The 24,616-nt window shown below is 36.8% G+C and overlaps 1 protein-coding gene across 3 annotated transcripts in view; it reads right to left on the bottom strand.

Annotated features, from left to right (window-relative positions):
* The window catches only part of LOC101892536 (protein 5NUC), a 174,379-nt gene extending 154,640 nt beyond the window's left edge, over window positions 1-19,739 (bottom strand). For 2 of the 3 annotated variants that reach the window (XR_009342866.1, XM_059126199.1), the window contains exons 1-6: window positions 19,565-19,723; window positions 1,277-1,553; window positions 1,044-1,194; window positions 722-978; window positions 388-664; window positions 19-319 (exon numbers count right to left, since the gene is read on the bottom strand). Coding sequence is in view for 2 of the 3 variants with exons in the window: in XM_059126199.1 (XP_058982182.1) it covers window positions 19-319; window positions 388-664; window positions 722-978; window positions 1,044-1,194; window positions 1,277-1,524 (1,234 nt within the window). In the remaining variant the exon portion in view is untranslated. Of the gene's footprint in view, window positions 1-18; window positions 320-387; window positions 665-721; window positions 979-1,043; window positions 1,195-1,276; window positions 1,554-19,564 lie in introns of all 3 variants that reach the window. The other variant, XM_059126200.1, reaches the window with a different exon arrangement.
* Between the last annotated feature and the right edge of the window lie 4,877 nt (window positions 19,740-24,616).

The following is a 24,616-nucleotide window of genomic DNA, read 5'->3' as shown; positions in this document are numbered from 1 at the left end:
CTTATGTCTCCAACTTACCTCCACCCTGAATCAAAGCAATGGCAGCATCAGTCCAATAGGCCCCACCCAAATCCTCCAAAACTCGGGCATGGATCATGGAGTCGGCCACAAGATTTCCCAGATTACATTCCTCAGAGCGGCAGATTTCCGAGCGACCCTCCAAATGCACCTTGGTATGGCCAATAATGTCATTTTCCAAGGCTTCCACCTGAGGACGATAGGTTTCCAAGAGCTGCAGCACATCATCTTCGCGTGGAACCTCGGCATTCAAGAGGATGGGAGTGCCATCGAACTCTAACAGATTGCCATCCTTGTCGAACTATAATCAGAAAAGGGAATTGCGAGGGATTAAGGATCAATGGAATTCGGAATCCTCGCGCCATTTACCTGGACATGTAGTTTACCCAAATATTTGGTATAGGCATAGGCCTGGACCACTGGCACCTGTTTGCCCGTTGTCTGATTGACCACAGTGGGATAGGGGCCATCAATGCGCTCAGCATCGGGTTGTTCGCCATTGTACAAGAAGGTATTGGTATGGCCACCAATGACCAAATCGACATCGGGACATTGGGCTGCAATTTCCTGATCTCTCATATAACCCGAGTGGCCCAGGGCAATGATGATGTTAATACCCTCCGACTTTAGGCGAGCTGCTTCTTTGCTGTAAAAATCAGCAATCAGAAATGATGTCGTATAAATGCCTTACTCAACTACTTACTTAATGGCTTCCACTTCATCAATGAATAGAATATCCTTGGCTTTGGTCAGATTCTGGGTTTCTGGTGTCAAATAACCAATGACACCCACCTTGACACCATTGACATCCAAGATCGTGGAGTTTTGGAGATTTTTAGCTGCCCTCAGTTCGGGTTGATTGGATAAATCCAAGTTGGCGGTTAGCACAGGGAATTCTGCCTTGTTCAAGAATGGCACCAAACCCTCAACATCTTCATCGAATTCGTGGTTACCCAGAGACTAGGGAACGAGAGAAAACCTTTGATTATTTTCAAAATAAAAATGGAGGAGAGCATTGGACCTACAATGGCATCCGGTTGCAGTTTATTCAAAAAGGCAGCTGTAATGTTATCCTTGAAGACATAGAACCAGGCTGTGCCGGTATAGGTGTCACCGGCATTCAAGTACAAGACTGGAGGTCCACCATTCTTGGCCTCTTCACGGAATTTGCGTACTCTGAAAAAGAGAAGAAAAAATGACACATTTAATACTTCCCATTTCTTCTCTCTCTTTCTCTCAGCTCCCCAAAAACACTCACTCATAAGCCACTCGGGCAAATCCGCCATAGCATTTATTGGTATTGGCCATTTCCTTGGTACACTTGCCGCTATCCACACTGGTCTGTTCGAAACGGGCATGCATGTCATTGTTGTGTAAAATTATAAATTCGGTCACCCCCTCCGCGGCTCTCCTGATGGGATTAGCATGGCTCGCCGGAAGTGCTGAGATTAAAGCCAAACCCAGAAGGGCCAGAATTGAGAGTCGAAACGCTGCCATATTCAACATCAATTATTTTGAGAGATTTTGATAACGAACTGAGGAAAAGATGAAAGAGGAAAAAAAGAGAAGATATTATTTGTGGTATTCGGAAGAGGTGGATATAAGTGAATAATGGGATAAATGGGTTATGTCTGGTTGCCGTGAAGAAAAATAGAAGAGAGCAACTTCTGAAGAAGAACTTCGTGATTTCTAAGATAACGCATTTCTGTCTTCTAAGAGAAGGCTTCCCCGTCTTCTAAGAGAAGACTTCCCCGTCTTCTAAGAGAAGACTTCCCCGTCTTCTAAGAGAAGACTTCCCCGTCTTCTAAGAGAAGACTTCCCCGTCTTCTAAGAGAAGACTTCCCTGTCTTCTAAGAGAAGACTTTCCCGTCTTCCAAGAGAAGACTCTCTCGCCTTCCAAGAGAAGACTCTCTCGTCTTCCAAGAGAAGACTCTCTTATCTTCCGAGAGAAGGCTACCCCGTCTTCTAACAGAAGACTTCTCCGTCTTCTAAGAGAAGACTTCCCCGTCTTCCAAGAGAAGACTTCCCCGTCTTCCAAGAGAAGACTTCCTCGTCTTCCAAGAGAAGACTTTCCCGTCTTCCAAGAGAAGACCCGTCTTCCAAGAGAAGACTTTCCCGTCTTCCAAGAGAAGACCCGTCTTCCAAGAGAAGTCTTTCCCGTCTTCCAAGAGAAGACTTACCCGTCTTCCAAGAGAAGACTCCCCCGTCTTCTAAGAGAAGACTTCCACGTCTTCTAAGATAAGACTTGCCCCTCTTCTGTGAGAAGACTTCCCCGTCTTCCAAGATAAGATTCCACGTCTTCCAAGATAAGATTCCACGTCTTCTAAGAGAAATCCTCCGATTATTCTATGGAAGAACTCCGATTCTTCTATGAAAAGACCTCCAGCTCTTCTAGGAGAAGACCTTCAGCTCTTCGAGGAGAAGACCTCCACTTCTTCTATGAGAAGACCTCCAGCTCTTCTAGGAGAAAACCTCCAGCTCTTCTATGAGAAGACCTCCAGCTCTTCTATGAGAAGACCTCCAGCTCTTCCAAGAGAAGACCTCCAGCTCTTCCAAGAGAACACCTCCAGTTCTTCTAGGAGAAGAGCTCCAGTTCTTCTAGGAGAAGACCTCCAGTTCTTCTAGGAGAAGACCTCCAGATCTTCTAGGAGAAGACCTCCAGCTCTTCTAGGAGAAGACCTCCAGCTCCTCTATGAGAAGACCTCCAGCTCTTCTAGGAGAAGACCTCCAACTCTTCTAGGAGAAGACCTCCAGCTCTTCTAGGAGAAAACCTCCAGCTCTTCTAGGAGAAGACCTGCGGTTCTTCTATGAGAAGATCTTTCCCTCTTATATGAGAAGTGCTATCGCTCTTCTATGAGAATGCCTTCTCGTCTCATATGAGAAGTCCTAACGCTCTTCTATGAGAAGAACTTCTCGTCTCATATGAGAAGAAATTCTCGCTCTTCTATACGAAGACATTTCTCTCTTCTATGAGAAGACCTTCTGTGAGAAGACCTTCTGCTCTTCTCTGAGCAAACCTTGTTCTCCTCTCTGAGTTTTTTAGTTTTTTTTCCTATTTTTTCTTTGTTTGCATTTCGACCCCATCTACTGCACTCTCACTCTCTAGGGTCTTAACTTATTCATAACTTGTTTTATGGCTTTGACGCAAGATCTTGTGAATCATATTACGGTTTTAGATATTTAAAATTGAAAACCGGTTACCAAATATTGATGGATTTTTGTTTTGTTTTTCGTTTCTGAATTTTTTTTCAGCTGTTTTGTCTCAAAAATAGATTTTGAATAGATTTCTTTGCGGGTAATTCAATAACAATTCGATTAATAATAGTTTGTTAAGTGTTCGATTGACAATCGCACTTGACATCATCCACCCACATCGGAGGTCTCCTTTTTTGATTATTTCTATTATTATTCAATTTCAAGCACTTCATCTGAATTTGGAGATTTTCAAGGAATATTCATCTCGAGATGAAAGATACAAATAATTATTATTTTTTTTTTTTCAATTGAAAATTATATCATAATGAACGCACTCTCACTACTTATTTGGATTTGAGATTTTTTTGGGTTTGAGATTTTTTTGTTTTAATTTCAATTAAGGAACAAGATTTAATGATGAGCGACCGCTAGACACAGATTACTCTCAGGGAATGTTAATGAGTGAATAGATGAACATATTTAGATATGTGTGTAGCTGCGAACGATGATGATGATGTTAATTTGTACCCAATTAAGTTGTTCGCAACAAAAATGGAAAATTTAGAAATAAAAACATTTTTTGTATTTGCTGTTGTTTTTTAGGGGTTGTTGGGACAGATGTTTGCCAGGGGGAATCCCTTGGACAAAGGCACAGGTAAAATTGAAAAAAAATACCTGTTATGGGTTTGTCCATTTCAAATACAGTTACAAACCAGTAAAGAAAGTCTTAAAGTCGGTAGGGGTCGACTTTATGATACCCTACACCAAAGATATTTCTGAGCTGTATTTGATGTATTTCCCCAAATATTGTTGTTACAGAGTGCATATTACGGCTGTGGGTAACATATATAACAAATCTGATGAAAAATATATATATGGGAGCTATTGCTATATCTGAACCGATCTTCACCAAATTTGACATACTAGCTTCTAGACTAAATTCGATCGTAAGTGTCAAATTCCATCCCATTTGGACAAATATTAGACGTTTGGTGCACAATAAAATGTAAATCGGACGAAGTTATATATGGGAGCTACATCCAAATCGGAACCGAACTCGATAAAATTTTGCAAAAATATTTCTGAGCTGTATTTGATGTATTTCCCCAAATATTGTTGTTGCAGAGTGCATACTACGGCTGCGGAGGACACAAAATAACAAATCTGATGAACAATATATATGGGAGCTATAGCTATATCTGAACCGATTTCGATCAAATTTGGCAGAATTATTTTCAGGCCTAATTTGGTTGTATGTGCAAAATTCCATACTATTCCGGCTGATATTACACGTTTGGTGCACAATAAAAGGCAAATCGGACGAAGATACATATGGGAGCTATGGCTATATCTGAATCGATTTCGATCAAATTCGGCATACTTATTTGCAGGCCTAATGTGGTTGTATGTGAAAAATTCCATACACACAATAAAAGGCAAATCGGACGAAGATAGATATGGGAGCTATATCTAAATTTTTACCGATTTTCTCCAATTTCAGTAGGGTTCGTCCTTGAGCCAAACAAATGATATGTGCAAAATTTCATCTGGATCGGGCAATAAATGCGAACTGTACTTTGTTTACAAAAATACATGGACAGACGGACGGACGCACGGACATGCATAAATCGACTTAGAAAGTGATTTTATGCAGATCATCAAAAGGAACTATGGGTCTATCTCGTTTCCTTTTGCCTGTTACAAACAAATGCACAAAGACATAATACCCTGACCACCTTGTGGTGTAGGGTATAAAAATTGACCACAAACATTTGAGTGATAGTCACTACGTCTTAATGCCTATCAAACTTTTCAATTTTCTTTTTTAAATTTTAAATTATTATCATTATTTTGTTATTTTCCAAATTTAAATAAAATTTAGATTTTTTATTTTTTTTTCAGAATAACTTATAAATTATGTTTTTTTTCTTACATCGTTTTCTCAAAATTGCATTCTAAATACTTCATATTTCTTCGTTTTGTTTATTTATGTTTGCCGACTGATTGATTCCAGACTGAGTTTGCCAAATTTGGCAACAAATTATTTTGTGTTGTTGTTGTTGTTGCTGCCACCGTTGTTGTTTGTGCGGCATTCTTTATTTGGCAAAACTATAACGTCAGCATTTTGAATTTATAAATGATTACATAACTGTCGGTTTAATGATTAGTAATTTGTTGTTGTTCAATACACAAGAAAAAAAAATTAACAACAGATCAAATTTAACTCCATAAATAATTGTTTTCAGATCTCAAATGAATAAATCATGACCAGTGATTGCTTTTCAAACATTTTTATGGGTTACACAGCGAATACAGTGAGATCTCGTTTTATGGGAAGATTTTAAATTGGATTTTAGTGGGAAAAAGTGCTAGAAAATATCGACTTAAAAATCTACGCCTAAAAATGCTTTAAAATATCCACGCCATCCAAAAATGCTTTAAAATATCCACGCCTTCCAAAAATGCTTTAAAATATCCACGCCTTCCAAAAATGCTTTAAAATATCCACGCCTTCCAAAAATGCTTTAAAATATCCACGCCTTCCAAAAATGCTTTAAAATATCCACGCCTTCCAAAAATGCTTTAAAATATCCACGCCTTCCAAAAATGCTTTAAAATATCCACGCCTTCCAAAAATGCTTTAAAATATCCACGCCTTCCAAAAATGCTTTAAAATATCCACGCTTTTAAAAAGCCTTAAAATATTCACGCCTTTAAAAAGCCATGAAATATTCACGCCTTAAAAAATGTTTTAAAAAGCAAGCTTAGAAAAATGGCTTAAGAATCCACGCCTAAAAAATAGTCGAAAAATGTATGCCTACAAAAATACTTTAAAAAATCCACGTTAAGGAAAATACGTTAAAAATCGACGCCTAGAAGAATGCTTTAAAATGCATGCCTAGAAAAATGCTTTAAAATGCATGCCTACAAATATGCTTTTAAACTCCTTTCGTAGAAAAATGTTTAACAATCTACGCCTAGTAAGAATTGTTTAAAAATCCACGCTTAGTAAAAATTGTTTAAAAATCCAAGCCTAGTAAAAATTGTTTAAAAATCCACGCCTAGTAAAAATTGATTGAAATAAAATTGAAAATCGATGCCTATTTTTTTTAAATCCACGCTTAGTAAAAATTGTTTAAAATTCCACGCCATTGTTAAAAAATTCACGCCTAGTAAAAATTGTTTAAAAATGCCTATTTTCTTTAAATCCACGCCTAGGAATTGTTTAAAAATCGAAGCCTAATTTTTTTAAATCCACGCTTAGGAATTGTTTAAAAATCGAAGCCTAATTTTTTTTTTTAAATCCACGCCTAGTAAAAATTGTTTAAAAATCGAAGCCTATTTTTTTTTTAAATCCACGCCTAGTAAAAATTTTTTTAAAAATCGAAGCCTAATTTTTTTTTAAAAATCCACGCCTAGGAAAATTTTTTTAAAAATCGATGCCTTATTTTTTTTAAAAATCCACGTCTAGGAAAAATTGTTTAAAATTTGTATCTAATTTTTTAAGTCCACGCCTGGAAAGAATTGTTTAAAAATCCACGCCTAGTAAAAATTGTTAAAAATCCACGCCTAGTATAAATTGTTAAAAAATCGATGCCTAATTTTTTTTTAAATCCACGCCTGGAAAGAATTGTTTAAAAATCCACGCCTAGTAAAAATTGTTAAAAATCCACGCCTAGTATAAATTGTTAAAAAATCGATGCCTAATTTTTTTTTTAAATCCACGCCTGGAAAGAATTGTTTAAAAATCCACGCCTAGTATAAATTGTTAAAAATCCACGCCTAGTATAAATTGTTTAAAAATCGATGCCTAATTTTTTTTAAAAATCCACGCCTAGGAAAAATTGTTTAAAAATCGATGACTAATTTTTTTTTAAAAATCCACTCCTATTAAAAATTATTTTTTTAAAAATCCACGCCTGGTAAAAATTGTTAAACAATCGATGCCTACATATTTTTAAATCCACGCCTAGGAAAAATTGTTTAAAATTTTATGCCTGGATTTTTTTTTAATCCACGCCTAGTAAAAATTGTTTAACAATCGATGCCTAATTTTAACAACAATAATAGGATTTGACGATTTTGCAACAACAATTTTTTTTTTTAAATCCACGCCTAGGAAAAATTTTTTAAAAATCGATGCCTATAATTTCGGTAAGCCAGATCCATTATTATCGCCCTTCTACCAGTCTTTTTAACATCCTAAAATTCTTTGATTTTAAAAGCGATCAAATAAGTTAAGTAATTGGATGATTTACAAATTTATAGCCTTAGAATGTAGCTAAACTGTTTAGATCCCTTAGACTTTATTTCATTTTGACATTTTGAGTCGTAATTTAATTAGGTGATATGGCGCCCAATGAAAAGAGTTTTACTCAGTGACTTGATTTATTGTATAAGGTCTTCTATACTTTTTATCTGTAATGGAACCCAATTAAGTTTTTTCTTCTTTTTTGAAGAGGTACATCCTTTTCAGTTATGGATTTATATAAAGCCAGTCTTTATTTAGTCCTAAATCTACCATCTCGGAATTTTCTTCAAAGGTGGCGCCCAATTGGAAATTTAAAAATTTTAATAATAATTTTATGAAAATTTTAAAATCTTTAGAAAAGATGCTAAAATGAATTCCTCAGTCATTTTTTATTGTTTCCGGACTACTATTATTTTTCACCATTCAAAATTTCACGTCTGTAATGATGCCAGACTGAAGATTTTTTTTTTATGATTTTTCCAGAAATTTTACTGTTTGTTACACTTCAAAGGTAAATAATCAGATTGCTAGTAAAATATTTTTCGCATGGATTCGGAGACCTATTCTATGGAATACAACGCATCCATAGCAACAGAAATCCATCTCCACTGGAGATGGATTAAAATTGTCATATCCATTACTTATACTTCAAATAAATCCTCTTAAAGTATTCTAACCCTACAATAAGTTCTAAAGTAAACATGGCATAAGCTTACTGCTACAATATCCTACTTCTTCCTTTGTTTATGAAATTCCTCCTTCTTCATGTATTCAATCATTTTAATTGTGGAATGCTTCAGATATCATGCAGGCTTCTAGTCTTACGTAGTATTGAATAACATTAGCAACTTAAACTTCGCTTAAAAAAAAAAAAAATAAAAAATTAATAAATAAATAAATAAATAAATAAATAAAAAAAAATAAATAAATAAAAAATAAATAAATAAAAAATAAAAAATGGCGCCCAAATGGATTGCTTTTTCTAGTAAATAATGAAACAGGTTTTTCTTAAATTTTAAGTGAGAAATACCCCAGACGTCACGTGGACTTTAAGCCTTACCAAGTATCCGGAGTAGAAAAGCAACACAAATTCATCTTCCGAAAATGGCGCCAAAATGGATATCTTTCTTTCAAGTAATGGAAGATTTTTTCTTTAATTGTAAGTGGGAATACCACAGACGACATAGTACCTTCTGGTCTTAAATATTATCCAGTTATGCTCAAAAGTCTCTTCATCACATTTCGTCATTGGCAAAGTTACATTGCGAAAATGTGGCTACCATCTGTTTATATTTAAGTGCCATTAAGTTTGTCTACTTTGAAATTGAAAAAAAAAAAAAAAAAAAAAAAATAGCAACATATGTAAAGCATACATACATTTTCACATAAATATGTCATCATTAATGTGACACATTAAAACCAAACCGAACATGACATTTATTGGGACAACTGTCCCATTAACAATTTTCGCTTTTCTTTATGAAGATCCCTTAAGAGAGACAGAGAGAGAGATACAATGTGGAGTAGGTTGGGTGTTTATTTATGTATGACTGGGCAAAATCATGCGAATATTTCGATAAGGAATGATTATCGATCAATGGAAATAGCTCAAGTGGTTTGTTGTTGGAATTTTTGGGATTGTCATATTTTGAAAGACACTGACAAGTGGTAAACAATATTCAATTGACAAAAATATTAAACTATTTGTTTGACACATGTCAGCTCATTATTTTTTTATTACCTCAAAAAGATTAGCAGCAAATGTTCTCACATGCTATTGAGATTATCACTTTGATATCTTTATCATATCATATCATGTTTTGAAGTTCTATCATAATTTCCTTTTCCCTTTCCACACCCAGGGTATTCGATTATACAATGACTTTTTAAAAAAAATACACACAGATCCAGTATTTCGCAAAAGAGAACTCTCAAATTATAAACTGATAAACTTTTTATAAACTAATCTAATCTCAATAAAGTGTAAACACTCAATTTAAAACCCCTATAAAAAGTATTGACACACACACGCGCGCAAACCCAGGGCAAAAAATATACAACAATGTCAGCGCAAATAACAATTTACGATAAACGTTGAGAGTAACACCAACTTGGAAATGAGTTAAACGCAAAGCAACGCAACACAAGTGACAGACGATAGTTGTCGTTCAGAGATTTGAACTATGTTGGCTGGTTGGTATGTCTTTCGGTTTTGGTTAATGGTAATAACCAGTTGCCAAAATTGGCCATTATCTTGACATAACGAAACTTAGCGTTAATTTATGGTAAAATTTATTAAATAGTATTAATTTGGAAAAAGTAATATATATTGCAATAATGCCATATTACAGTTTAGCGAAACCAATCGATGTGTTATCTTGATGGGTATTTTACCCGATGGCGCCCAAATGAAAGGGTGTTTTTTTGTTGTGGTAAGTGTAAGTGAGGTGGAGTTTAGATGCCCCAGAGGATTCTAGTCTTACAAAATTATAGGGGTTTTTAATATTTTACTTTCCTCATCAAAAAAAAAAAAAAAAAAAAAAAAAAAAAATGGCGCCCAAATGAATAGCTTGACTTTGCGAGTGATGAAGTTCTTTTTTTTTTGTAATTTTTAGTGAGGAATACCTCACGCATCATGTACGCTTCTGGTCTTACGTAAAATTCAGTTATTCTTGAAAATACAATTTTTCAAAAAAAAAAAAAAAAAAAAAAAAAAATGGCGCCCAAATGAATAGCTTTGCTGTCCAAGTGATGAAGTTATTTTTTTGAAATTTGTAATGAGCTCAGACATCATGTATACTTCTGGTCTTACGTAAAATTTTGTAATTCTTAAAACTTAAATCTCTAAAAAAAAAATAAATAAATAAATAAAATAAATAAATTGGCGCCCAAATGGTTTGTTTATTTTTACAAATAATAAACAATTTTTTTTTGTTATTTACAGTGAGGAATACCTCAGACATCATGAAGGCCTCACTTATTATACAGTTTTCCATCGACACAAATTTCTCTTCAAAAAATGGCGCCCAAATGGTGAACTCTGTTTTAAAAATGGCGCCCAAATGGATTGCCTGGCTTTGCGAGTGATGAAGTTCTTTTTTTTAATTTTTAGTGAGGATACCTCTCGCATCATGTATGCTTCTGGTCTTACGTAAAATTCAGCAATTATTAAAACTTCAATTTCACAAATCAAAAAAAAAAAAAAAAAAAAATGGCGCCCAAATGGATTCTTTGGTTTTATAAATAATAAACGATTTTTCTGTTATTTAAAGTCAGGAATATCTCAGATGTCTGGAATATCTCAGATGTCTGGAATATCTCAGATGTCATGCAGGCATCTAGCCTCGCGTAGGTTCTAGTTATTCTATCAACACAAATGTATCTTCCAAAAATTGGCGCCCAAATGGACTACTTTGTTTTACAAATATTGAAATATTTTTTTTCTTGAGTTTCTTTTGAGTGAAGGATAGCTCAGACTCATGTAGGTTTATAGTCTTAGTTTGTACTGAATTATCCCATAAACTCAAAATTTCTCTAAATTATTGGGGTTTTTAGTGTTTTTATTTCCTCATCAAAAAAATGGCGCCCAAATGGATTGCTTCTTGGCTTTGCCAGTGATGAACTTTTTTATAATTTTTAGTGAGGAATATCTCAGACATCATGTATGCGTCTGGTCTTACGTAAAATTCAGTAATTCTTGAAACACCAATAACTCATCAAAAAAAAAAAAAAAAAATAAATAAATAAATAAAAAAAAAAATAAAATAAATAAATTGGCGCCCAAATGGTTTTGTTTGTTTTTACAAATAATAAAAATTTTTTTTTTTGTTATTTAAAGTGAGGAATACCTCATACATTATGAAGGCCTCACTTATTATCCAGTTTTCCATCGACACAGATTTCTCTTCCAAAAATGGAGCCCAAATGGTGTACTCTGTTTTCAAAATGGCGCCCAAATGGATTGCTTGGCTTTGCGAGTGATGAAGTTCTTTTAAAATTTTGAGTGAAGAATAGCTCAGACTCATGTAGGTTTGTAGTCTTACTTTGTACTGAATTATCCCAGAAACTCAAAATTTCTCATTTCAAATGATTTTTTTATTGTTGGTGCCCAAATTGACGATTTTCTGCAATTTTAATTGCGGAATAACTTTGTCAGCAAACAAACTTCTAGTCCTACGCAATATTCAGTTATTTTAGCTTCACAGAATTACTTTTTTTGTTTTTGCAAAATAGTTAGGCCAAATGAAGCTGAGTTTTTGTTTCGTGGAGGCATCTAGCCTCACGTATTACCAATTATACTATCAACACAAATTTCTTTTCCAAAAATGGCGCCCAAATGGAATAATTTAGTCATCAAAGACAAATTTCAAATCTTACTAAATATTCTCATTATCTTGGTAAGTGTAAGTGAGGAGGAGTTTAGATGCCCCAGAGAATTCAAGTCCTACAAAATTATGGGGGTTTTTAGCGTTTTTATTTCCTCATCAAAAAATGGCGCCCAAATGGATTGCTTCTTGGCTTTGCGAGTGATGAAGTTCTTTTTTTTAAATTGTTAGTGAGGAGTAGCTCAGGCATCATGTATGCTTCAGGTCTAACGTAAAATTCAGTAATTCTTGAAACATCAATAACTCACCAAAAAAAAAAAAAAAAAAAATTGGCACCCAAATAGTTTATTTGTTTTTTTTTCTCAAATAATAAACGATTTTTTTTTTTGTTATTTAAAGTTAGGAATACCTCAGACATCATGAAGGCTTCTAGTCTCACATATTATCCAGTTATTTCATCGACACAGATTTCTCCCCCAAAAATGGCGCTTAAAAATATTGACATTTTTGTAATTTAAGATGCGGAATAAGCTATATACCAACCAGACCTCCTGCCTTACGAAATGTCCACTTATTTTAGCTTCTAAAATGTCTTATAAAACTGGGGACAAAATGGAGCTGATTTTTTTCTGTAATTTTTTGTTTTACAAATATTGAAAAACATTGACATTTTTTTTATTTTTGGGTGCGGAATAAGCTAGACACCCACCAGGCCTCTAGTCTTACGAAATGCCCAGTTATTCTAGCTTCCCCAATATCTAATAAAAATGGCACCTAAATGGAGCTGACTTTTTTCTGTAATTTTAAATAAAGATGAACAACGTATCCAGTTATTTTAGCTTTCCGAATCTCTCATAAAAATGGCGCCCAAATGGAACTGATTTTTTTATTCTGTATATTGAAAGCAGGAATAATTCAGACGTCATGCAGGCTTCTGGTTTAACGTAGTATACAGTTAAACATGCAATCCATTTTCCCCTTTTTTTAAAATGGCGCCCAAACGGAATTTTTATGTTTGGCGCCCAAATCGATTGCTTTGTTTTGCAAATAATTGTAATTTTTTTGAGAAATACCTTAAACGCAACTGTAGTATCCCGTTTTTTTTTTTGCAACTTAAAATTCTTATGTGAAAATGGCGCCCAAATGGATAGTTTTATTTTGCAGGCAGTGAAAGGATTTTTGTTGTAGTTTAAAGTCATGAAAATCTCAGACGTCGATTAGGCTTCTACATTCAAGTTCTTTCCAGTTATTCAAGTAACTCAAATTTTTAATTAAAAATGGCGCCCAAATGATTTTTTTTATGTTTGGCGGCCAAATCGATTGCTTTGTTTTTGGAAATAATGAAAGAACGTTTCTGTAATTTTGAATCAAGAATACCACAGATGTCAAGCAGGCTTCTATAATTTTAGTTGAAGTCCAGCTCAGACATCATTTAAGCATCGGGTCTTATAATTTATCTATTAATTCTACCATCTCAAATTTCCCATGATTTCGTTCAAAATTGATTCCTTATTATTGGCTCCCAAATGAAATAATTTGTTTAGTAAATAATGATATAGGTCAAACGTCATGCAGGATTTAAGACTTATGTAGTAGCTTTTTATTTAAGTGACTCACATTTTTTTTATAAAAAATGGGGCCCAAATGATTTTTGTTTTAAAATAATGATAGTTTTTTATGTGAGGAATATTTTAGATGTCATACGGACTACAAGTTTTACGTGATAACCAGATATTTTGGCAAATTAAAAGTCTCCTGAAAATGGCGCCCAAATGAAGCAATCTATTTTTGCAAATGTTTTTTTTTGTAATTTTAGACGAAAAATAATTCTGAGGTTTTGAAGAGCTCCCGTTTTTGATTTTATCCAGTTATTTTACAAAAAAAAAAAAAAAAAAATAATAATAATTAATAAAATTCTCATTGTTAAGAAATAAGCGGTTTCTTTAGTAAATCATTATGCAAATACTTCATAGACTCCAGTAAACTAGGCTATTTTAATTTAAGTTTTACTCAGACGTCATGCGGATTAAGTCTTAAGTGGTATTCAGATATTTTGGCAAATTAAAAGTCTCTTGAAAATGGCGCCCAAATGAAGCAATCTATTTTTGCAAATAATGAAAAATAACTCTGAGGTTTTGAAGAGCTCCCGTTTTTGGTTTTATCCAGTTATTTAAAAAAAAAAAAAAATAAATAAATAAATAAAAAATAAGCGGTGACTTAAGTAAAGCATCATGCAAATACTTCATAGACTCCTGTAAACTAGCCTATTTTTATTTAAGTTTTCCTTAACGGCGCCCAATTTGTGTAACTATTGACATTGAGCTATCAATTAGTCCCCCAAAAAATATGTCATCTTAGTAGTCGCTGATAGGTCCTTAATTATCAATATTCTTTAGTTTTTCTTTTGTATACCATTATTTCCCAATCCTCATTTCCCCACCCCTCGTATTAGAATGCTGAATGTGTTAATAGATATAAATCACAATGAATTATTTACAATTATTATTATTGTAATTATTTTCTGTGACAAAACTACAATTGTCAATTAATTTTAAAGACTTGTCATTTGTTATTTGCCGTTTGCTGTCGCCGCTACAAAGCGGGGAGAGCGAATTAAAGCGAAATCGTGTTGGAAAATTTCAATATTGAATTATTTATAACAAATTCCTAGATAATTTTACATGAGCAATTAATATTTGAAAAATGTAATATGGGATTGAATAGAAAGTACAGGAAAGGGAGTAATCAACGATGAGTCACAAATTGAACTATAGTGCCCTACAATAGTTGGTAGTTAATTAGAGATTATTTCCATTGCAAAAAACTAAGGTTCTGTGGAAGTTGTTACATTAGATAAGGGCATTAACATATGTTTTAAATTCATGTACCATAAAAATTAACCATAGCCGTCACCTCCCACAAAAATAGTTAACCCCTAGGTAAAATCAATCGATAAGTTATATTGGCCTTCATTTAACCCTATGGCTTACAATGAAAGTTATCGTTGGTGTTTTATTTTATGAGAAATAGCGATTTGGGCCGCCTAAAAAGAGAAAATTGGGGTTGTCCTCCAAAAATGTTTAATTGGGCACCAAAAAGGCTGCAGAATATAAAATAATACTTTACTGAAGCGCCCTTTTTGATAAGAAATCGACGACATTGAAAGGCTAGACAAGTTGAGTCTTGAAATGATAAAAACACTTTCCTAAGAATACTTATCGTGAGAAAGAAAATGAATAATACGGAATACTGAATGATTTCCTTTCAAAAAATTATTTGGGCGCCATTTTATATAATAAATTTGGGACCTTAATTAAAAGTCGGAATTTTTTCAAAAAATAAATTATTTATCAAAATAAAAAATTTAAAATTTATTAAAAAAGCATGTTATGCAGATCCTACTTTAAAAAGTTAAGGAGTTAACTTTAAAAAGATATAAAGAAATACCCTTGTTATGTGTTATTTCGTAGCTGAAAAAAAAAATGGCGCCCAAATGAAAATTTGAAACCAAAAACTATAAAATCAAAGCTTAGCATCAGAAATAAGAATTTCAATGAGAAGTTTAATGTAACACAAAAACTGCAAATTAGAAAAAATCCTTTCTAAAAAATATGTAAATAAATCCTATCGTTGGGCGCCACTTCATGAAGGCACAAAACACATTCTGTTGACTAAAAAATGGCGCCCATGGCGAAATAATCATTCATCCAAAATGGAACCCAAATGAAAATTTGAAATCAAAAACTATAAAATCAAAACTTAGCTTCAGAAATAGGAATTCCATATGTAAATAAATTCTATCGTTGGGCGCCACTTCCACATACAAGGTACCAGTTTAAAGGCACAAAACAAAAATGGCGTTCAAATGAGGTTGAAAACTATAAAATGAAAAACGAAATATAAAAATAGAATTAGTTGGGCGCCATCACAAAATCCTGGTCCTCCAACTCGTCTTTGTACAGTTAGTGGCCTTCACCTGTTTCATATGCACTTCTTTAGTTTTAGCTCTGCTTCACAGAATTCATGGATCATTAATTGACTAAGGTGCCTTAATACTTCGTTCCTATAGATGCTTCAGTTGGCCGGTGTGGATTCTCTAGGTCGTTTTTTTTGAAATCTATAAACCATAGAGAAATCTTCTTTCAGAAAAACTACCTACACACCGACTATTTGGATTCCACCCCTAAATGATGGAAATAATAATTAACTGAAAGATTTCTATACTTAAAATAGGCAAAAATTACATTTGGGCGCCATTTATACAAAAAATAGCGAGGCAGAAAAGGCTTACAATTTTGAGTATTGAAAAAAATAGTCTTTCTCCTAAGAACACTTAACGGGAGAATATGGAAATAATGTTTAACTAAAAGATTTCTGTACTCAAATTATGCAAAAAATACATTTGGGCGCCATTTATAAAAAAATACGAAGTAGAAAAGGCTTCAAAATTCGAGTCTTCAAAATAAAAAAATAAATAAACTGTCTCTCTCTCTCCTAAGAACACTTAACGGAAGAATATGGAAATAATGATTGACTAAAAGATTTCCATTCTTAAAACAGGCAAAAATTACATTTGGGCGCCATTTATACAAAAAATTGCGAGGCAGAAAAGGCTTACAATTTTGAGTATTGAAAAAAATAGTCTTTCTCCTAAGAACACTTAACGGGTGAATATGGAAATAATGTTTAACTAAAAGATTTCTATACTAAAATTATGCAAAAAATACATTTGGGCGCCGTTTATAAAAAAATTATGACGTAGGAAAGGCTTCAAAATTTGAGTATTGAAAAAACTGTATTTTGAATACGAGGACTCTTTGATAGACTCCCTGCCTCCTCAGAGGTTCTATGAGAACTTTGTGGCTTTCAGCCGGTCTATGTTGACTTCATTGAATCTAGCTCGTCTTTCGCTAATCTATGGGTCATAGATGGTCTAAAGCAACATCTTACACAAAAAACGTCTACATTATCCCCTTGGACTTTATATAGAATCCCTGGACTTTAGTTGGTATTTATTCACTCTCTAGAGGTTAGAGGGTTAATACGAAGGTCCCTTAATGGATTCCCTGTCTTCATTGAATCTAGGGGCCATATATCTAAATTAACTTCTTACACAAAAAATCGTCTATGTTGACCCTTTGGATGACATGTTTCCTATATAGAATCTCTTGGAGGTTTATTTGGACTCCCTGGGCATTAGAGGGGAAGACATTTTAGCCCTCCATGAGAAGACATTTTAGTGTTCCATGGTCTTCCATGAGAAGAAATTTTTTGTTTTTTTTTATGAGAATGGTTTTTGGCTTAGTATGAGAAGTCCTTTTGATCTTTTCTATGAGAAGGTATTTTGGCCTGGACTCGTTTGGATTTTTTTAGGTGTAAGGTATTAAAAGCCCTCGAAATATTGGTCCCACGATGTTATCTATCGATCTTTCAATTTCTCTGAGCTATGTGTGTCCGTCCGTCCGTCTGACAATGTTAATTTGGTGGCATGTTAATAAAGGTCGCAATGATGGTACGATCCTCTGTTATTTTTCATGGATTTAGTCTCAGAGTCAGAATAGAAGCCTATTGTTGGGGGAGGTGATAAAATGGATAAAAAATTGATTTTTGGCTTATTTTGCAAATGCTCTATAGATCACAATTATGTATCGATCGAAACATTATATATTCTTGATCAGCATAAAATTCTAAGTCGATTTAGCCATGTCCGTCTGTGAGTCTGTCTGTCCGTCCGTCTGTGGAAATCACTCTAGCTTCCGAAGGAAATGATCATGTAGGTCCACGGCTTCGTATAGTCCCCATATAACGGTACCTCCCGATATTCGGAATTTTGGTGATTTTAGTGACATTATTCACCGGAATAGTTTCAAATTTGGTATTTTAAGTTCGAGATGGATGTTACAGCCTAAGACAGAAAATTGTCTGTGCAGGTCCACGTCTTCGTAGAGCCTCCATATAACGGTACATTCCGATATTCGGTATTTTGATGATTTTAGCGACATTATTTACCGGAATTGTTTCAAATTTGGTATTTACAGCCTATGCCAGAAAATTGTCTGTGCAGGTCCACGTCTTCGTAGAGCCTCCATATAACGGTTCCTCCCGATATTCGGTATTTTGATGATTTTATCGACTATATTTACCGGAATTATTTTAAATTTTGTATTTGAAGTTCGTAATAAATATTACAGCCTATGACAGAAAATTGTCTGTGCAGGTCCACGTCTTCGTAGAGCCTCCATATAACGGTTCCTCCCGATATTCGGTATTTTAATGATTTTATCGACTTTATTTACCGGAATTGTTTCAAATTTTGTATTTGAAGTTCGTAATGGATACTACAGCCTATGCCAGAAAATTGTCTGTGCAGGTCCACGTCTTCGTATAGCCCCCATATAACGGTATCTCCCGATATTCGGTATTTTAATGCATTTATGGACATTTTTTCACCAGAATTGTTTCAAATTTGGTATTTGAAGTTCGTAATAAAAACTACAGCCTATAACAGAAAATTGTCTGTACAGGTCCACCTCGTCGTGGAGCCCCCATATAACGGTACCTCCCGATATTCGGTATTTTGATGATTTTAGCCACTTTATTAACCGAAATTATTTCAAATTTGGTATTTGCAGTTCGTAATGGATACTACAGCCTATGCCAGAAAATTGTCTGTGCAGGTCCAGGTTTTATAACCTCCATGGTACCTCCCTATATTTTGATGATTTTAGTTCCACATTATAAACAGATTTTTTTTTTCAAGTTTCGCATTTGAATATTGCAATAGCGTGTGACAAAGTTGCTCATGCAGATCCACGTCGTCGTATGGATCCTAATATAATAGCCACATTCGGTGTTTTTAAGATTTAAACAGAATTTTTAACGGATTTTATTTTTTTTCGAACATTGCCAAATTTGTTTCAAATGGTGAAGGGTATTCAAAGTTCGGAAGCTTTTTCACTTGTTCTTTATAAAAAAAAATATTGAATTTTAGTACCTCTTAAATTTCTCTGAGGCTCAGCCACTAACTCCACACCCCAAAACAATAAATTACCAAACCTCGTTTTTATTTATTTGCAACCGTTTTTTTTTTTTTGTTGTTTTCGAAATTTGATCATTATCAAAATTCATTGAAATTTCGATTTCGATAAGTCCTCCACACCCCTGAGCAACAGTATCGGTTATCCTCAGCCAAAAAAAAAAAAAAACAAAAAACCTTGAATCAAATAAAATTATAAATCAGCAGTAAAGCCGATAATAGAATGCCAGTTCGTTAATATTAGATTATATATTAATATTTCGGTGAGATTAGGCTTTGTTGTTTTTGTTGTTGTTTTGTGATTATTTTTGTTGCATGTGACATGTGATTTAAAAAAAAAAGAATATTTCAAAAATCACACATTTCTTCCAACGAACACGCAACTCCATCTGGGAATATTTTTTTTTGCAGTTTTTCAAAATTTTCCCATTGCCAGAACACTTTTCAATATTTTTATATGTTTTTTGATTTTTTTCTGCACTTTCTAAATTTTCAGCGGGGATTTTTTTTCTGTATTATTTTTGAAGTGCTATATTTTATACAAAACATCAAAACAAAAAATCCGAGAAAAAAAAACGTTCTGCACTTCTGCAAATTAGCCGCTAATTAACGAATGAAATTAACCAGACACACCAGACACTGGGCGCATTTTCTGGTTCTTTTTTCTATGCCGTCTTCGTCTTAATGATCATGTTTTTTGTGAACCTCTTAAAATTGTAACAGAAAATAGAATAATACCCTCTCGTCACAAAAAAAGAATGTATTCCCGAATTCACGTTACTTCAGTTCCGATCGCCCCAGTAACTCACACACAAAACTTTCAATTTCGATATAGCACGCGTTCGATGTCTCAAATCAAACTGACGGAAAACAAATAGCTGGCCAGGAATACAGCCAGCCAGCCAGCCAGTCGGCCAGTCAGTTAGATCAACAACATCCATACATCGGCAGTCGTAAACAAGAAAACCGACGAGCATTTCAGTGAGTAGAGTAGAGTGGAGTGAGTATCGGAATCAATGGATGAATGAACTAAAGAGTGCATGTGTGTGTGTGTGAGTGAGTGAGGGTGTGTGTGCATAGTGTAAATTGGCGTTCACAGTCAGGGGAGGTTGAATAAAGATAGATAAAAACACACCAGACTTCAGGTGTCAGCAGCTCGACTTTATAGGGTACCTGGGTTGGAGCTTGACTGCAGATTCTCTCTGGGTCATAGTAATTAAAAAATGATTTCCCTGGACCTTGCTTCGTCTACAAGACTTCATGGCTTTCAGCTCAACAATCGGATATATCTCAGTAAATTTAGTGACCTTGGACTGGCTAAATATTCAAGGGCTAGATAATCTCCTTGTCTTCTCCGCTTCTCTTCAAAGAATTCTTGACTTTCGTTTTCTCTATAAGGACTCACTGCTTTATATGGCCTCTATGCCCCTTACCTCTACAGGCCATCCAGCGCGCCACATCTTCAACGGAGACTCACTGGACCTTCAGTTCTTCTTCAGAGACCCCCTGAAATAATTGACCAATTAGCTGGTCCATAGGGGCTGATGGGTCCACTAGTGACTCAGTAGGCCTTCAGCTCGTTTATGGACTCAATCGTTCGCCACCTGGGTACATACCAGCCCGCCAGTACTTTTTATAGGGACTCTATGGGCCGTCAGCTCGCCTATGGAGAGTGAGGGAGATAGAGAGATATTAAGAGAGAGAAAAAGATAGAGAGAAAAAAGATAGAGAGAGAAAATATGGAGGGAGAGAAAGATAGAGAGATATATAGAGAGACTCAGTCACCGGGTCCCTCATGGGAATTCCTTACTAGCCCGCCAGTACTTTTATAGGGACTCTATGGGCCGTCAGCTCGCCTATGGAGAGTGAGGGAGATAGAGATATTTACAGAGAGAAAGATAGAGAGAGAAAAGATAGAGAGAGAAAAAAGATAGAGAAAGAGAAAGATAGCGAAATATATAGAGAGACTCAGTCACCGAGTCTCTCAATGAAATTCCGTACTAGCCCGCCAGTACTTTTATAGGGACTCTATGGGCTATCAGCTCGCCTATGGGGGTGAGGGAAATAAAGAGATATTTAGAGAGAGATCAATATAGAAAGAGAAAAATAGGTATATATAGAGAGACTCAGTCACAGAGTTCCTTAAGGGGATTCCCCGGGAACCTCAAGGGGATTGCCCCGGGAAACCCTTCCATAGAGACTTGCTGGCCATTTAGCTCTGCTATAGAGATCTTCTACTCAGCTGGTCTAGATAAACTGCTTGGTTCCTCACCTCTTCTAGAGACTCACTGCCTCCCAAGCTCTTCTCTCCTTCCCTCATATCTTGAATAAAACCTCATGGTCCCTCAGATCTTTAGTAGAGACTCCCTATCCCCTCAGCTTTACTATAAATACTCGCAGTCCTTCAGCTTGTCTATGGGGACGGCTTGTCTATAGAGACTCCCTGGCCTTAAACTCGTCTATGGAGACTCCCTGGCCTTCAACTCGTCTATGGAGACTCCCTGGCCTTCAGCTTGTCTATTGAGACTCCCTGGCCTGTCAGCTCGTCTATGAAGATACCCCCAGCCTTCAGCTCGTTTATAGAGACTCCCTGCGCCTTCAGCTCGTCTATAGAGACTCCCTGCGCCTTCAGCTCGTCTATAGAGACTCCCTGGCCCTTCAGCTCGTCTATAGAGACTCCATGGCCCTTCAGCTCGTCTATAGAGACTCCCTGCGCCTTCAGCTCGTCTATAGAGACTCCCTGCGCCTTCAGCTCGTCTATAGAGACTCCCTGGCTTTCAGCTCGTTTTTAGAGACTCCCTGCGCCTTCAGCTCGTCTATAGAGACTCCCTGCGCCTTCAGCTCGTCTATAGAGACTCCCTGCGCCTTCAGCTCGTCTATAGAGACTCCCTGGCCCGTCAGCTCGTCTATAGAGACTCCCTGGCCTTCAGCTCGTCTATGGACACTGCCTGGCCTTTAGCTTGTCTATGGAGGCTCCCTGCGCCTTCAGCTCGTTTATAAAGACTCCCTGCGACTTCAGCTCGTCTATAGAGACTCCCTGGGCCTTCAGCTCGTCTATAGAGAATCCCTGGCCCTTCAGCTTGTCTATAGAGACTCCCTGGCCCATCAGCTTGTCTTTGGAGACTCCCTGACCCTTCAGCTCGTCTATAGAGACTTCCTGGGCCTTCAGTTTGTCTATAGAGACTCCCTGGTCCTTCAGCTCGTCTATAGAGACTCCCTGGTCCTTCAGCTCGTCTATAGAGACTCCCTGGTCCTTCAGCTCGTCTATGGAGACTCCCTGGGCCTTCAGCTCGTCTATGGAGACTTCCTGGGCCTTCAGCTCGTCTATAGAGACTCCCTGGGCCTTCAGCTCGTCTCTAGAGACTCCCTGGGGCTTCAGGTCGTCCTAAGAGACTCCCTGGGCCTTCAGCTCGTTCTAAGAGACTCCCTGGCCCTTCAGCTCGTCTATAGAGACTCCCTGGCCCCATCAGCTCGTCTAAAGAGACTCCCTGGCCCCATCAGCTCGTCTATAGGGACTCCCTGGCCCTTCAGCTCGTCTATAGAGACTCCCTGGCCATTCGGCTCGTCAGTAGAGACGCCCTGGCCGTTCAGCTCGTCTATAGAGACTCTCTGGGCCTTCAGCTCGTCTATAGAGACTCCCTGGGCCTTCAGTTCGTCTATAGAGACTCCCTGGCCCCATCAGCTCTTCTATAGAGACCCTCTGGCACTTCAGCTTGTCTATAGAGACCCCCTGACCCTTCAGCTTGTCTATAGAGACCCCCTGACCCTTCAGCTTGTCTATAGAGACTCTCTGGCCCTCCAGCTCGTCTATAGAGACTCCCTGGCCCTCCAGCTCGTCTATAGAGACTCCCTGGCCCACCAACTCTTCTACAGACTTGCTGGCTTTTCAGTTCATTTATAGAGATTCTCCGGACCTTCTCTTTTTCTTGTTTTCTCGCCTTTTCTATAGAGACTCCCTGGCCCCTTAGCTCGTCTATAGAGACTCGTTGGTTCCTCCACACTTCTATAAAGACTTCTTGGCGCCTCAGCTAGCATATACAGACTCCCTGGGACCTCAGCTTGTCTATAGACGCCCATAGAGGCTCCCTGTCCTTTCAAATTTACCCTCCCACTTTCCACATTTTTCTTCGAGTGTACCTTGAATCTTCATCTCCATCTGTTCGCAAACAACCAAGTGAGAACTCACTTTTAAATTGTGCCATTGTGTTGTTGTATTTATTAGGAAAAACACTTGTTAATTGTAACAACAACAAGAACAACTAGTAACACGAATTCCGGACAGTTATCTTAAGATCTGCCTTATTTATTATCCGATTGGGGGCGACAAGTGTGTGTCAAGTAAGGCCATCAAACTGAGCAGAGCAAAACAAACAGATGCTCGGGTTTTGCTCTCCAATACCAGTTCCAACCAAGCCTCCTCCACCACGTCTTCGGCCATATCTAGCCTGAGAGGCGTGAAGAGACCGATAAATATCTCTAAATGGAATTGTTGTAGTTCATTTGCATTAATTTTTGTTGTCGAGGGGGAGGGGGTGCTTTGTTGTTCTTCAAGTTTGGCCTATCTTTCGCACCGATGTCAACTAAAGACGCGACGCGAAGCAATCGAGCTAACAAATGCGTCTTGAAAGGCCAGACAACGTGACATTTGGAAAACTGAAATGCACAACAACAACAAACTATAAAAGCAATGACAACAACAACAATAATAGCAACAACGATACATCAGTGCAATGAAAATTTACTGAATGTCGACACAACAAAACGCCCACTATCCCGCATAGCAACTTCGCCAAGAGTCACAGATGGCGGAGATATTCTTCCACTTCTGAGTATTTGTCAATTTTGAAATGTTTTTGTTTTCTTTTCTTCGGAGGTGGATGCTATTGCTTATCTAACCACAATGAGAAATGAGTAGAAAAGAAAGATTGGCTTGCCTGAGGGCATGTTGTTATGTTTGAGTTCGATGTCTGGTAAATTTGATAACAACATCTTAAAAACAATAAAAAAAAACAACAACAACAGCAATAACAATAAACCGAGATACAAAATAGAAAGTAAATAGTGTAAAACATAATTGCGACTAATGCTGCTACAGTCTATGGTCAGTGAATGAAGACAGGCTGATGCCCAGGTGGTCTACATAGAGGATCAGGGGGGCCGGGGAGTCTTTATAGACAAGCTGAAAGCCAGGGAGTCTCCATAGACGAGCTGAACGCCAGGGAGTCTTCATAGACGAGCTGAAGGCCAGGGAGTCTCCATAGACGAGCTGAAGGCCAGGGAGTCTCCATAGACGAGCTGAAGGCCAGGGAGTCTCTATAGACGAGCTGAAGGCCAGGGAGTCTCTATAGACGAGCTGAAGGGCCAGGGAGTCTCCATAGACAAGCTGAAGGCCAGGGAGTCTCCATAGACGAGCTGAAGGCCAGGGAGTCTCCATAGACGAGCTGAAGGCCAGGGAGTCTCCATAGACGAGCTGCAGGGCCAGGGAGTCTCCACAGACGAGCTGCAGGGCCAGGGAGTCTCTATAGATGAGCTGAAGGCCAGGGAGTCTCCATAGACGAGCTGAAGGCCAGAGAGTCTGTAAAGACGAGCTGAAGGCTAGGTAGTCTGTAAAGACGAGCAGAAGGCCAGAGAGTCTCTATAGACAAGCTGCAGGGCCAGGGAGTCTCTATAGATGAGCTGAAGGCCAGGGAGTCTCCACAGACGAGCTGAAGTTCAGGGAGTCTCCATAGACGAGCTGAAGGCCAGGGAATCTCTATAGACGAGCTGAAGGCCAGGGAGTCTCTATAGACG

The sequence above is a fragment of the Musca domestica genome, unplaced genomic scaffold (genome assembly GCF_030504385.1).
Source record: "Musca domestica strain aabys unplaced genomic scaffold, Musca_domestica.polishedcontigs.V.1.1 37, whole genome shotgun sequence".
In the NCBI taxonomy this organism is placed as follows: Eukaryota; Metazoa; Arthropoda; class Insecta; order Diptera; family Muscidae; genus Musca; species Musca domestica.
This window is presented reverse-complemented; position numbering and strand designations above follow the sequence as displayed.